Below are 15,370 nucleotides of genomic sequence, written 5' to 3' on the forward strand. Positions count from 1 at the left end.
GCCAGGAAAACAAATAAGCACACTTATGAAATATTGTTGGGATTATATTTGCTTCAGTTAGTAGAATCATGGGGTTACAGATGATCATCTGGTCTCTGAATACTTCCAGTGACATAAAACTCAGTACTTTATTAACCAGACCATTCTGTTTTTGGATTGCTATAAAGTTTTTTGTTTTAATTTTTATTTAGCATATTTCTGATGGGCTTTTGGCACCAAAAAAAATGAGAAAAATATGAAAAAGCACACTTCATTGATGCCTTTTATATTTCCATCTTAGTTATTTCTGGAAAAAAGATATCCTCACACCTGCCACAGTAGATTGTAGATGAAACGCTAGGAAAAGTTCCCTCTATGAAGAGCATATATAATTATATATACAACAGTCTACCCTAATAGTTCTGCTTGCTGTTCTGCCCTGGGAGAAGGAATGGTTTGAATTTCTCTCTTCTCCAAGATAGTGATTTCTCAGTTACTTCAAAGTTAATCTTAATTTTGGTCTTTTCATTTACACTGTTGTGGTTATTGGGCAAAATTTTCTTTCATTTCTGCTTATTTCCTCTGCATCCATTCATAGGATCATAGATTTAGAGCTGAAAAGGACTTCTTTCTCTCCTTCCCTTCCAAGCATATGCATGGGTTAGTGACTTCTGGGTGTACTTCTAGATGTCTTAGAAATTTACAGCCCTTAAAACAGTTGTTTTCCCTTTTTGTCAGTGTGATAGGTGTGACGCAGAACATCAGAATTGATTTAGTATGCATTTATTTCTCTAATACTAATTTTAAGCATTTTTTTCATATCGTTATGAATTGCTCACGTTTCTTCCTTTGAAAACTGCCTATTCACATCCTTTGACCATTTTTAATGGTATTTTGCTGTCCAGAATGGTTGGTTCATTTAACAGCTCCAACCACCACTAAAGCAGTGTGCTGGTCTTCTTATAGCCCTTCCTTCCAACATTGAAGAATCTCATTTTTGTCGTCTTTGCTAATTTGTAGGATATGTCATGAAACTTGGTTTTTTTTTAAATAAGCTTTTATTGATGTGTTGTTTCTTAAATCATTATGGTTATCCCCAGTATCTTCTCCTTTTTTCCCTCTCACAGAGTCATGTTACATAACAAATAATATTTTTAAGAGAAAAAAATAGTTTAACTGATAAGATAGATACATTGAAAAAGTCCTAAAACATGCCATGTGTATAACACCTGTTGACCTTGAACCTCCATGTGTTGAATGTCTTTTTCATATGTCTTCTAGTCATGCTTTGATCTTTATAATTTTGTTACATTCATTTTTTTATTTTGGTGTGGATTGTTCTTTCTATTTACATTGTTGTAGTTTTGTATATTTTTATGACTCTGCTTACTTCACTCTTGAGTCACTTCATGTAGATCTTTCCATGTTCCTCTGTATTCATCATTTACATTACTGTGCAGTAATATTCCATTACATTCATGTGCCATAATTTGTTTAGCTGTTCTGCAATCGATAGGTAACTACTTTGTTTCCAGTTCTTTGCTATCACAAAAAGTGCTATTATAGATATTTTGGTATATCATGGGGACTTTCTTAAAGCTTCCTTGAGTCATAAACCCAGTTATGCATTCTCTTGTTCAAAGGGTATGACATCTTTTGTTGTTTAGTCATTTTAGTTATGTACCACTCTTTGTGACTCTGTTTTCGGGTTTTCTTGGCAAATATACTGGAGTGGTTTACCATTTTCTTTTCCAGCTCATTTTTATAGACAAGGAACTGAGGCAGATAGGGTTAAATGACTTGCCCAGGGTCACACAGCTACTAAGTGTCTCAGGCTAGATTTGAACTCAGGAAGACTGATTTTCCTAATTCCGAGCCCTGTGCCCAGTCCACTGTACCATCTAGCTGCTGTGGACACCTTAGTCACTTTATTTAAATAATTCCAAATTGCTTTCCAAAATGGTTGCAGTGCTTTTCAGTCCCATCAATAATGCACTCATGTGCCTGTCTTCCCTCAACCCCTCCAGCACTGACTGTTCCTATCTGTTGTTGTCTTTGTCAGTTTGTAGGGTTTGATTGAAACCTCAGTGATGTTTTGTATTTCTCTTATTAGTGATTTAGAGTGTTCTTTCATGTGGTTGTTAATAGTTTACAAATTTTTTGTAGACCTATTTTTTTACATCCTTTGACCTATTACCTTACCTGTTGGGAAATGGCAGTTGCTCATGGTGTGTGTGTGTGGGGGGGGAGATACCAAATCTTTATTCTTTATCAGAGAGATTTGTTACCAAGATTTTTCCCCGTATGAATGCTTCCCTTATCCTAGGTGCATTAGCTGTGCAGAAGCTTTTCACTTTCAAGTAATCAAAGTTATCGTTTTTTTCTTTTGTAATTGCCTCTATTCCTTGTTTAGTTAAGAATACATCTAATTACAGATGTGAGAAGTATAGAATTTGTTTCATTTCTAATTTTTTAATAATATGATCTTTAATATTTAGGTCACATGCAATATGGTGTAAAGTATTGATCTGAACCTAATTTCTGCTAGACTGCTTAACATGGTAGGTTTTTTTTTTGTTTGTTTGTTTTTTGGTGAGGCAATTGGGGTTAAGTGACTTGCCCAGAGTCACACAGCTATTAAGTGTTATTTGTCTGAGTCCAGATTTGAACTCATATCCTCCTGACTCCAAGGCCGGGGCTCTATCCACTGTGCCACCTAGCTGCCCCAGCTGCTTAACATTTTTACCAGAAGTTTTGTCAAATAGTGAATATTTACCCATTAGGTGGATTCTTGGGGTTTATTAAACATTAAGCTACTTTTTGTTCAATTGCTTCTGTATATTGTATATCTGATCCATTTTACTGATGGACTTTTTTTAAAACTTAATTTTCTTTTTCAAGTGTTTCAAATCTCTGTCTTCCTCCTTCCTCCTCTTCATTGAAAAAGAACAAAACCCTCACAACGTGCCTTGAGTTTCTTGCCACTTTCTTGTATAACTCTCAATTTATTTTTCAGTTGTTTTCTCTAGCTTTTTCATTTATAAAATCATTTTAGCTTGTTTTTTTATACTCTTCCTGTCCTAGGAATTCTTTTGAGCTTGTGCCTAAATTAGTTTTTCTTTGAGGCTTTGCTTATAGATGTTTTGGAGGCATTTTTTTCTAAGTTTGTTTCTTGAACATCTGTGTCATCATACTAGCTCTTTATGTTGGTATTATTTTTTTTATTTATTCTTCCAGCCTTCCTGACTTTGGATTTTGTGGTAGGGCCAGTCACACACTTAGGAAGGCAATGTCTGAGCCATGCTTAATCCTGTTGTGTAACCTGTTGGGTTGTGCTATATAGCCTTCCACAGGTCAGGCTGAGGAATCTCAGAGCTTCAATAACAGTCTATTCCAGAAATCAGCTAAGTTCCTGGAATGCGCTTGTGTCTTAGCAACACAACTGTGGGCTTGTCTGGTTGGAGCTCCATAGATAGCTGTTCAACCTAGCCACTATTGGCCAAGTGGAAAGCTCTGTAGATTGAGAGTGACAGAAGAATAGATTCTCCTTTGGTTTGAGCTTACAGCCCTTATTTTTCTACTGTAGGTTTCCGATTGGGGGCTGGTTCTGTGATCCTGCTCTTTTCACAGTGTCCAAGTCACACAGCTGCTACTTGCTTTAGCATAGTCAGTTCTACTATAATGTGACATATGCTATTCTAAAAATCACTACACTGTGCAGAATCACTATAAAAACTCCATGACTTATGGGGAAAATGAGGTTAAAGGTGCAGCACTAAAAATACTGTCAGTGACGCATCAAAAAAAGATGGGAAGCTTATAAAAAGATTAGCACAGTTTTATAATTGTTAAATGCTTTTAAAAATACATGAATTCTCCAGTAGTTGACAGTGTCTGCAACTTAGGGCTGTTATTTGGCCTGTCCCTCAGTTTTGGGTTAGCAAAATCAATTGCTTTGGGTGAGAGGATCAAGACATGGTGGGCAGTCCTGATTGGGACTTTATAGAGTAGTGGGGGTTCAACTACAGTACTGCCTTCTAGGTTGATCTTGATCTCTCTTTTATAACTAATACCAAATCTTTTTCATGATTTTTGCTTTGTAGTTTAGTTTGAGATCTGGTATTGTGGCAGGGATTCTTTTTGGGGGGGGGAGGTAATCCTTTGTCACCTCTCATTTTCTATAAGTATTATAGTTGTTTTTCTTTAGTCTAGCTTTTGGACTCTTCATAGGCAGTAGAAGAATGAATTCTGAAGATACTCTAGCTTATTAAATTGGAAATGAAGTTTTTTTGGTAGGAAAAAATAACAATTTTACCTTGAACACTGTTTTGGTTTTTAGTAAAATGTACATTTTTTTTAATAAGTGGCAAAGAAGAATGTTGTACTACTAATTGAAGCACATTGGTAAAAAATCTGTTGTTTTTGTTTTGTTTTGTTTTGTATTTTGAAATCGATCAACCTAGGAGTAGGAAAGGAGGCTGGAATCCTAATTTACCAGTTTTAGAGCTCATCATTTTGTATTTAAAATGGATTTTTTTTCATGAATCAATGCTATAGATAGAGTATCATATTTTAGTTCTATATTATTGATTAATGTTATTCATTTTCTACAGGGATCCCCATTCCCCAAGAAAGTAAAGATGAGGAGGAAAAAATTGCCATTGCTATTCATGCATAAATTGGACTAGATTAGGGATTCTTGACCTTGTTTGTATCATGGACCCCTTTTGTAGTCATGTGTTGCCTACAGACTCCTTCTCAATAATGTTTTTAAATGCATAAAACAAAATAATGAATTACATAGGATTACAAGGAAACCAGTTATGCTAAAATAGAGTTAAAGGCACACAAAATCTCAGGTTAAGAATTTTTGGACTTGAAAGTCTCTTCTGACTTTGAAATTTTGTGTTTCTGGGGACTTAACACCTCTATGTCCTTGGGGAAATCACTTATTTGGGGACTTTTTTTCCTATGTATACTACAAAGAAGACCTTAGACTAGATGATCTGAGGTGCTTTCTGGCTGTGCTTCTAACTAGTTGTGGGCAGCCATCTTATTTTTACCAAATAAATATAATCCATTGTTGTCTGTGGATCTTACTGATAATTTTTTTTTTTTTTCAGTTTAAAAAGTGGATCATGGTACACATGTCAAAAGATGGCAAGATCACGGTCCAGATCACCTAGGTGGAAACAGAGGTAAATGTTTCCTTCTTTATGAAATTCAGTGTTCGTTTAGTTATAGTTGTGATGCATTATAAATTGAGTAGGCTGATACTGGTAAAATTCTGTTTGAATGTACAGACTATTGTAATGGAATTTGCTAATACTTAGGAGTTACTTGTTTAGATATCATTTCTGACCTGTGAGACATGAAATTTGGGTGCGATAGCCTTTTATTATTGAATTAAGAAGTGGAAAGTGCTATGAACACTATCGAGGAAAGGGAGAAAAATGTAAGATGTGTATTGGCCTATTTTGATGAGTTATTTAAAGCCCTGGAGTATTTCTTTCTTAAAAAAATAAAAAAAACAACAGACTGGAACGTTTGAAATAGGAAAGAGTGAGAGAGCACTGCATTTGGAACCAGAGGCCTGGGTTAAAATTCTGGCTTTACTACCCTAATCACCTGTGTGAATTTGGACAAATCACTCTTTTCCGCACTTATTTCCTTCTCTGGGGGACTAGCTCCTTTAATGAGGGAAATGACATACAAATAACTATGTAGATACAAGGTAGATAAAGAATATTAATTGAAGGTAATCAGAAAAGGAAGGCAATAGTATTGAGGGGTCCTGGGAATGGCCTCTTGTAGCAGGTATGATTTGAGCGAAGACTTGAGGGAAGCAGGAGACAAATAAGGAGGGAAGAGCATTCTGTACCTGGGAGGTAGTCAGTGAATATTTTGTGAGAACAGCAGCAGGAAGACCAGTGTTGCTGGATCGTAAAGTATGTGGAAGGAGATAATAAGACTGCTAAAGACAGAAAGGGGCCTGCTTCTGAAGAGCTTAAAAAGCAAAACATGATTTTATATTTAATTTTGGAGGTAATAGGGATGGAGTTTATTGAGGGGGCAAGGAATGGACCTGTGCTTTAGGAAGACCACCAAAAACATTGAAATTAATGGATTTTTGTACTATTGCACTATAGGTAGAAATTTCACAACTAGGTCAAGAGAGCACCATTACTATGAGCTATCTGTTGGGAAATAGAAATTAACTTTACTCTGCAGAATAGTTCATTTTAATAGGAGCCTTTTTTATACTTAAGTCAATGTGGAAGGATCAAAAGGACAGAAGCTAAGAGTTTTGTTAAAATTAATATCCACTTTAGCCACTTTGCTCTGTATATATAGTTAAAAACAGTTGTTGTTTTGTAGTTTAGGACCAGTTTTTCACTGTGGAAGGTAGCACCAATAAGAGAAAGGATGCATAGTAGTGTTAGTGCTAGAGAAATCTTTAAGCCTCACTTGTTTTTTCTTTGGTATTTGGTGAAGCAGTGGGGTTAAGTGACTTGCCCAAGGTCACACAGCTAGTAAGTGTCAAGTGTGTGAGGTTGGATTTGAACTTAGGTCCTCCTGATTCCAAGGCCAGAGCTCTATCCACTGCACCACCTAGCTGCCCCCTTTAAGCATTACTTTGTCCAACACCTTCACTGTGTACTCTAGAGATCAGACTCAGGGCAATTAAGTGACTTTGCAGTAGTCACAGCTAATTGGTGTGAAAGCTAGAACATGAACCCAGTATTCTTTCCATCGTGCCTTGCTGCCTTCTCTGGGAAAATTTGTAGTGCTCACTAAACATCAATAATCTTTTAAAATTTAATTTTTTTCATTTAACAAAAAAAAAAAAAATTCCTGTCCCCAATGTGGGAGGAAATGGAGGAGAGATGAAAAAGCCCCTGTAACAAATATGCAAAGTCAAGAAAAAAAAGTTTCGGCATTGGCCATGTCCAAAAAATGTATAAATGGATCCATTTTTGGAAGAATGTACAGCTTTCAAAATAGGAAGTATTCTGAGAAGTGATCCTGTTTAATCTTCTATTCAGTGCAAGAATCCCTTCTTTATAGTTATTTGGAATACTTATGCCATCCCTTATTCAACTCTTTTCTTACTCTTTCTATAGAAATTTATGGATACTTTCTTGAAATTGATTCTGTGAATATGCTCACCTTATTGGCTATAATCTTGCTATCTTGAGTATTTTAAAGTCAATTTCACTTCCCCCTTGGTCCTAACATTCCCAAATAGCGTATTCAGTAATCAGCAGATTGGCATGAAGACTCACAGTTGAAGACAGAAGATGTTCACTTGAAGTGGCATTTAAAAATAGAACATAAATTTATCAAAATAGAGTTGAGGCATAGTGTCAATAAAACTTCAGAAAAAGGAAGTAAGTTAGAGATATAATTTATGGGAAGACTTTGCCTTGATATAGAGGCTTCTTAAAACTTCCACTTCCAGGAGCCAAGATGCCAGAGTAAGAAGTAAGTTGCTCTCACCCTCCCTTATTGACCTTTGAAAGCCCAGAGAATATTGCCCCAGGAAAAACCCTGGAACAGCTGAGTCAGCTGAAAGATAGGGTGCAGCAGTCTTGTAAGCCAGGAGGCTTGGGGAATTAACAGGAAAGGCCCCTTTCACTCTAAGGGAAGAGGGAGCACTACAGAATGGGAGGCATCCCAGCAAGTCCCACCTCAGCATACCAGGGGGAGATCCTGAGGCCTAGGGTGGTGGAGCAGGCAAGGGCCAACACCACAACCCCCAGGTTCCTCAGGACAGGCAGGGGAACTGGTAGACACCAGCTCAGAAAACCACCACATGCGATGGCATTCTCCAGCAGTCAGATCTCCTGGTATCTCAGCACAACTCCAGGAGGCAAAGCTCCAGGCTGACAGACATCCTCCAGCAGCCAAACATAAAAATGCAAGGCTTGGGTGAGCAGGCATCCCCCAGGGGCCAGACTCCCCACCCCCACCCTAAGAGTTCCTTTGTTGCTGACCCCAGCCCAGAGCTTGCCAGCACCTTAGGCCCCAGCACACAAAGCCAGTGACCAGGCCCTGGGCTCCCAGCATAAGAAGCTTGGATCAGTGTCCTCTGTGCTCCAGCAGGAGAGCTCAACTTTTTCTTAAAAGTCAGAAAATAGACAAACACCCTGGGCAAAAAGCAGAAAAGGACAATGGCCATAGATTCTTATTATGGGGACAGGGAAGATCAAGGCACAAATTCAGAAGAGGACAACATTGTCAATATACTCACATCTGAAACCTCAAGGGGTGGGAATATGAACTGGTCTCAAGCCCAAAAAGCCGCCTTGGAAGAGCACAAGAAGGATTTTAAAAGTCAAATAAGAGAGATAGAAGAAAAATTGGAAAAAGAAGTGAGAGGTATGCAAGACAGTCAATAGCTTGGAAAAGGAAGGACAAAAATTAACTATAGGAAAACAAGTCCTTGAAAAGTACAGTTGGCCAAATGGAAAAAAGTACACTGAAGAAAACAATTCCTTAAAAAGTAGAATTGGCCAAATGGAAAAGGAGGCACAAAAACTCACTGAAGAGAAAAACTCCTTAAAAATTGGGCCAAAATACATATGGGCCAAATGGAAAAGGAAGTACAAAATCTAATACAAGAAAACAGTTCGTTAAAAATTAAAATTGGGCAAGTGGAAGCTGATGACTCTACAAGACACCAAGAATCAGTCAAACTGAAACAAAAGAATGAAAGGATAGAAGTAAATATAAAAAAAAAATCAGCCCACAAAAAACCCTCACCTGTCTTTTTGACTGCATTGGTCTACTTAGAGGAGGGGCCTTATGTAAGGATATAACCTGAATAAATACAAAAATATATTTTGTATGTGTACAAGTGCTCAGTGTTTGCTTATCTAAAATTTTGGCATATATTACCACTGGCAAAAAGTGTTTGTGTGTTTATGTATATTTTTATGGAATTTGAGGAGGTATAAGATTATTTAAGGGAAGGTTGGGAGTATAATCAAGTAATTATAAATTCTAACTTTGAAAATCATCAGATTTGTCTACAGTAGCTTAAATTCACAGGGTTGATTTCAAATGCTTATGGAAGAGTCAAAAACATGTAAGACTTTGTTCTGATTCTCTTAAAATAGAATCACCTTTTCTGTTTTTGTTTTTAAATACAGGTCTTTATCACCAGAATTTAGGAATCCTGAACACTATAGACAGAGATATCTCCATGGCAGTTATGACTATGAATACAAAGGGTTTAGGAAGGATCCCAAAAGGACCATGCCTTGGAGAATGGACAGTGAGAAATATGAACAAAATGATGCAAGGATCTCCTCTCACGGAAATATACATCACAGAATTTATGATCACAGGTCACCTTCCCCAAGTGTAAGGAGGAATTCTTTAGAAGATACTTACAGTTATAAATCTCACCGGGGATATTCACCAGAAAGGAGTGATAGTAGTCGAAAATTTCATTATTTTTCCAAATACTCAGATGTACCACCCTACAAAGAACATGAATGGTATTATTCTTCACAAAAAGTACAAGGAAGGTATGTGCCTGATGATGCCAGATTTACTGGAATTGGAAAAGAAGTGAAGCCTTTTCATAGATCAGCAGACTCTTTTAAATTTGAAGGAAAGTGGCATGAAGATGACCTCAGGTACCAGAGGATACAGGAAGACAAATATGCTCAGTCACCTCGTAGAGGTCTTGAAGAACTTGTGACAAGGAGCTCTTTTCAGAAGAGGTACAGGAAAACATTAAACCTGGGTAATGTAATATAAAGCTTCCAGCGAAAAATAGCTTTTTACATTATAGTTGAAGAGAACTACCTTGAAAGGCTTTTGTCTAAAACATTTTTAAAAATTGTAATTTTGTTATGGGCTTTTGGGAGTTCTGAAGTATTTATCTTTAAGGTAAATCATGTTGATGGCTAGAATATTTTTTTAAAAGGATTATTATTTTTCTTTTAACTACTTTGTGCCTCTCTGCACACACAGGCTTTTGTGGATTATAGGTTAACTTCTGCATTCTGCATTTAAGGCCATTCTGTACAACATTCTACACATATAAATTCTCACTTTCTTCTCTCTAGTGCAAGTGTAAACTGCTTTATGTCAACACAGGTATCCTGAGGATGGTGATTTCAGAGAATATGGACATACGTCAAAAAGAACTAAAGACATGGAAAGATATGAAAACAGAGAGCCATCCAGGAATCCTAAATGGAAGCCAGAACACTCTTTCCCATCTTACCAAGAGAAGAAAGGACAAAGGAGCGTTGAACCTCAGATCTATCGATCTGCAGAAAGGGAGTACCTAGAGGATAGTTCGTTAGCAAAGGTGTCCTATGGCTATCGACACAAACATTATAAGCACTCAGATGAAGAACAGTCTTTTTCTAATGGAAGAACACACAAGTATTCCAAGGAAGAAGAAAGAAAATACAGTTCTCCAAAGGGTTCTCTAAATAGAGAGTTAGATTGTTTTAGTAGTAGTGGAAGAGTGAGAGAGACTGAGGAAGGGAACTTTGATATTTTAAAATATGCTAAGAAGGCCTGTAGTGCCTGTGCTAATCCTTATAAAAATGATATTGATATGAGACTCTTTAATAACAAACTGAAGGAAAGAGTAAAGAAAGAAATTGATTTCAAAAAAGAGCAAGATTTTTCCAGTAGTCATCATGATACACGTCACAGACCTCCAGATGGGAAATCTTCAAATGTCAGTCTGAGGAAGAAATTGCTTACAGTTAAAGTGGATATGAAGAAGACAATAGATAAGTACAGGTATTTATCTTTTCTCTGCTTTTCTTTGAGGTCTACTAAAAATTTTTGCTTGATCTTTACTTTTGGCTTATAAAAATCTAGAAGCATATCAGAGTAGAAGAGCAGATCTTAGTTTTTCAAAAAGTCCTGTAATGGTGGTGCTCATCAATGACAAGTACATATCAGTTTATAAAAACAATGTAAATTTTGCTGGTACCGCAACTCCTTGTGTCCTTTGTTAGAACCTTCTTAATTACAGGTAAGGTAAAGATGTTAAAGGAATCATAAGATTCCTTCCTGGATATTCAAGGGAAAAAAACATTGTAAATACATCTTACAATTATGTCAAGTATCCATGAAAATAATTTTTATTTGAGTTAGTGGGGTGGGGAGAGAGGAAGAGTTGGGTTGAGATTATGGGTATTAGAGAGGTGGGTGACCTTTTGCTCAATCAGAGAAGGGAAGAAGTAAAGGAATTAGTTCTGGAATAGGCCTGAAATTTTGTAGATCTTGAAAAAAGCTGGCATGATGGACACTGTTCTTTTTACCCAAAGAGTGCCAAGGAATAGACCTTTTAAGGGCTTAAGTGGGGCTAGATAGGCTTTTTTATTATCACTTTCCTTCCTCCCCACCTTACCGACCGCCCCTCAAAAAACAACAACAACAACAAACATTTAAACCAAAAAGATTCTCTCCAGGGGGAGCAGATGACTACAGTGGGAGAAAAAAGATGTAAGTTATTCCCTTGGACTTCATACTTAACTCTTACTTAGCCAGAAAGAACTAAATTAGACTTACTTTCAGACCCAGCCTTAAGTCAAAAGGGATTTTAATTGAATTAAATATTAAGGCCTAACTGCTCAAAGAATGCTGACAAATGCTAGAAATGGATTTGGTTTTTGATTCATTTGATCTTTCTTGATCAATTAGATATAAAAGGTGTAAAATAGTAATGTTAATTGGGATAACATGTGGACTAAATCACCCATCAAGTGACTGATGAAAGATTTTTCCAATAGGGGAAAATCAGCTGTTGAGAGTATTTGTTACATGCTTGAGTTAGGAAGGGAGGAACCTTCATTCTGTGAGGAAAGGGCCTCGGCAAAATTGGGCAAAAATACAGAACAGTGCTTTAAAACGTTTTAAGATTAGCTTTGAAAACATCCAAAGGGTAAATAGTAGTCCTGTTCACCTTTAAATGAGTAGAAACAAATACAAGGGGGCAGGGTGAGAAGAGGAGAGCAGAAAAGTACTTTTTTATGCATGGCTGCTTGTTGGCAGCTTTGTTCTATTATTTACGAATTTATCTTTAAAAATACAGTATAGTTGAGTTTATTTTAAAGAATCCTTTTCCAGACGAATCTTTAATGGAGATGTCATTCTTTCTGGATGCTTCTTGATCTTATATCGACTCTTCCCTTTTCCATTTACCTATCGTTGAAATCTTCCCCTAATTTGCATGAAGTCACTTTTTGTGTAATTAAATGTCAATATATAAAATATCTCCAGGCATTTTCTTATGATTAAAAGAGGTAGAAAAATGGTCAACTACTAAAAGCATTTGAATTGATTTTAATACCCTTGACATTAGTTCCTTTCTCCCTATTTCCTTAAAAAAAATTTTTTCCTATAAAAAAGAAAATAATAAAAATTTTATACTACCCTTATGCTTTATTAAAATGTGCATGACCTAATTCTTTTTGGTCCTAAGTAAATATCAGATGAAATTAAATATGGTATTTTTATTTTGTTTACTTATTATTCAAATTATAATATCCCAGAAGGTACATTAATGAAAAAAGCTAGCTTCAGCTAATGAGGGGCAGGGGGGAAGAGTAGAGGTCACTGGCAGGGGACTTATATTAGAGCCAGCGCTTTTGACTATATTTTAGTCTTTGAGATATTTGTTTCTCTTGCTTGAATACTAATTACACATCCTAAAATTAGCAGTTTCGTGTTATTTTGTGTGAATGTTAATTTTAGATTTGCCTCTTAAATCTACTAAGTATTAATATCTTCCAGTTTAGAGTAGGCAGGATGCAAAGCATAATATGTACTTCATTCTTCATTTAGTAAGAATAAGAAACCCTCATACTTGCTGCACCTCTAAAATATAGTCTTGGAAAGGGAAAATCTATAGGTATGTACTTATAAATAATACAGTTTATAGCCCATACTGTTTTTTGTTGTATGGAAGGCAGCTTTGGGCAGTCTGTTCAGATGAGTCAATTACCAACAGATTTAATGATCACCTACTGTGTTTCAGGCCCTGTGCTAGGTGGTAAGAATATAAATACAAAAAATTAAACAGTTCCTGCTCTCAAAGAGCTTATGTTCAAATAGGGAAATGACAAGTGTGTGCGTGTGTGTGTGTGTGTGTGTGTGTGTCACACACAGACACAGACACACCCCTAAATGTAAGAGAATAAATAGAAATAAATACAAGACAGAAGAGAGCATTAGTTCAGGCAATCAGGAAAGACTTCACGTAGAAGGTGTTGTGGGAGTGAAGATAGATAACCTTAGTAAAATGGATCACTGGTGGTTACATGACAGTAGAGGAAGCCAAGAGGATGAAAGAAGTGGGAGAGAAAGATCCGGGATGAGGGGATGTTTATTCATTCTGGGATGGATTGGATACTTATTGGGTATTGTGTAGAGTAAGTTGAGATGTATGGGGTTGAGATAGTGGGAGGGAGGGATTGGGGATAATTTGCTCCTACGTGACCAGTAATGGTAGGGTAAGAAGAACAGAGAGTGGAAGTTCGTTAGCCATAGAAGTAGTAGAGAATGGAAGATGAACAAGAATGTTTATAGTCTCCTAGGAGTTATTGGTCAAGAAGGGTTTCAGGCATGGGTCACCCTGCCTGTTCCTCCTTGGGTCTGGCTAAATCTAGAGAATACTATAGCATCTCCCTGATTAGGTCTGGCTAAATCTAGAGAAATACCATAGCATCTCCCTGATCTCCCTCAGGCCTCTGGCCTGGGTTGCCCTGCCTGCTGCTTCTCCTCCTCAGTACAGTATTATTTGTTACAAATGATAAAGGCAGAAGAAAATTACATGCAGATCAGATTTAATTATTGCTATGTTTGCTTTTTTACTAAGTTATTTCCTTTATGAATTTTTTATAAACATTAGATTTAAAAAGAGTAAGTTGTGCTGAAGGATAACAGATTTATTCTTGGAAGGGTTCCAGGTTGTTTTTACCATGGCAGCCTTAATGTGTATTTTTAATATATCATCTAAAAAAAAAAGAAGATCATAGCCTAGCAAGAAGATTACATTTATTTTTGTCATTCAGAATCTGATGGTCATAGGATCCTAGAATAAGTTTATTTGAATTTCATATTTTAAAAATGAATTTTTAATAAATTGTTGAATGCAGTTTTGGATCACAGTGCTCTTCTTTTTTTGAGTAGTAAAAGGTTTGGTTATTTTTAACAAATTACTAGGATAAGCTTTCAATCTTTCACAGAATAGTTATTCTTAGGTTTTATGTGGATAGAGATTGAGGCAATTTTTGGCTTCTTAACAGGAAGCTTAAGGCCTTTCTAAGAAACCACTAAATTGCTGTTTAAAACCTTATTTTGTACTGAAATGTTTCTAAAAGTTAGGATTGGCTGTGATCTTTTTTTTTTTACTCTAATATAGAGAACAAGTTTTAAATTCAGTAAAATCACTGTGTTTTGTGATGATTTCTGAGAGACAATTGGATACTTAATGGCACGGTGGGAAAAGCTTGGATTTTGAATCGTGGGATCATAGGTTTAAAATTGCAAGAACCTTAGCAAATCAACTAATAGGTATTTAATATTAATGTTTGTTGAATTGATTAATTCTGTCCACATTAGAGCTGTCCACAACTGCTGTGAGTAGTAGAGATCTTTAAGAGAAGGCAGGATGACCATTTGTTGGGTTGGGGGAGAGGGATGTTATGGAGGATTCTTATTAAGTTATGGGTGGGTTCTGAGATTCATTGATAATACTGGATAAGGAAGCCCACCTAGGCCCAGACTGAGTCACCATTTTTCATTTTTGTAGATACCAGTGAGTAGATTATTACAATTTGAAACCTAAGTTGATGAAGCGATTGTAAACGTCACTGCCATTACCATTGCAGTTGTCATCAGCTATCAGGAAGAGTAAATTTTCCATCTTGATTACGATTGAAGTTGATCACTTGTAACTATTTTTAAAATTAACTAGTTTTTAGGTAGAGGAAAAACTTTTTAATTTCTTGGGTTATCATATTAATCAGGGAGTTGTGATCAGTAGATATTTTATGATAATCTTGGAGTTTCCAAAAACAATAGAATAGTCTTGATAATTTTCAGAAATGGCTATAATAGATTGCCTCCAGTTGCTGAAGAAGATTGTGTAAATTTTTTAACAAAATGTTGTCAAAGAAATAACACTAGAAATGTTACTTTAAAAATACGTATAGTTGCATGTCTCCTGAAGCCATAGATTTCTCAAACTTAGTATGTCCAAAACAGAATTCTTTTCTTTTTCCCCCTCATTCCATCCCTCTTTACAATTTTTTTTATAGTACTGCCATCTTTCTAGTCACCCAGGTGTTTTCACTTGCCATCATTTTCTACATCCTGTCAGTTGACAAGTCTTGTTGATTCTACC

The 15,370-nt window shown here is 36.2% G+C and overlaps 1 protein-coding gene across 7 annotated transcripts in view; it reads left to right on the forward strand.

Annotated features, from left to right (window-relative positions):
- The window catches only part of BCLAF3 (BCLAF1 and THRAP3 family member 3), a 211,852-nt gene that overhangs the window by 23,509 nt on the left and 172,973 nt on the right, over window positions 1–15,370 (forward strand). For 6 of the 7 annotated variants that reach the window (XM_027866150.1, XM_027866130.1, XM_027866120.1 and 3 more), the window contains exons 3-5: window positions 5,103–5,177; window positions 9,135–9,713; window positions 10,093–10,755. In XM_027866150.1, coding sequence (XP_027721951.1) covers window positions 5,103–5,177; window positions 9,135–9,713; window positions 10,093–10,755 — 1,317 coding nt within the window. Of the gene's footprint in view, window positions 1–2,477; window positions 2,541–5,102; window positions 5,178–9,134; window positions 9,714–10,092; window positions 10,756–15,370 lie in introns of all 7 variants that reach the window. The other variant, XM_027866134.1, reaches the window with a different exon arrangement.

The sequence above is a fragment of the Vombatus ursinus genome, unplaced genomic scaffold, assembly GCF_900497805.2.
Source record: "Vombatus ursinus unplaced genomic scaffold, bare-nosed wombat genome assembly UNPS02001419.1, whole genome shotgun sequence".
NCBI classification, from domain to species: domain Eukaryota; kingdom Metazoa; phylum Chordata; class Mammalia; order Diprotodontia; family Vombatidae; genus Vombatus; species Vombatus ursinus.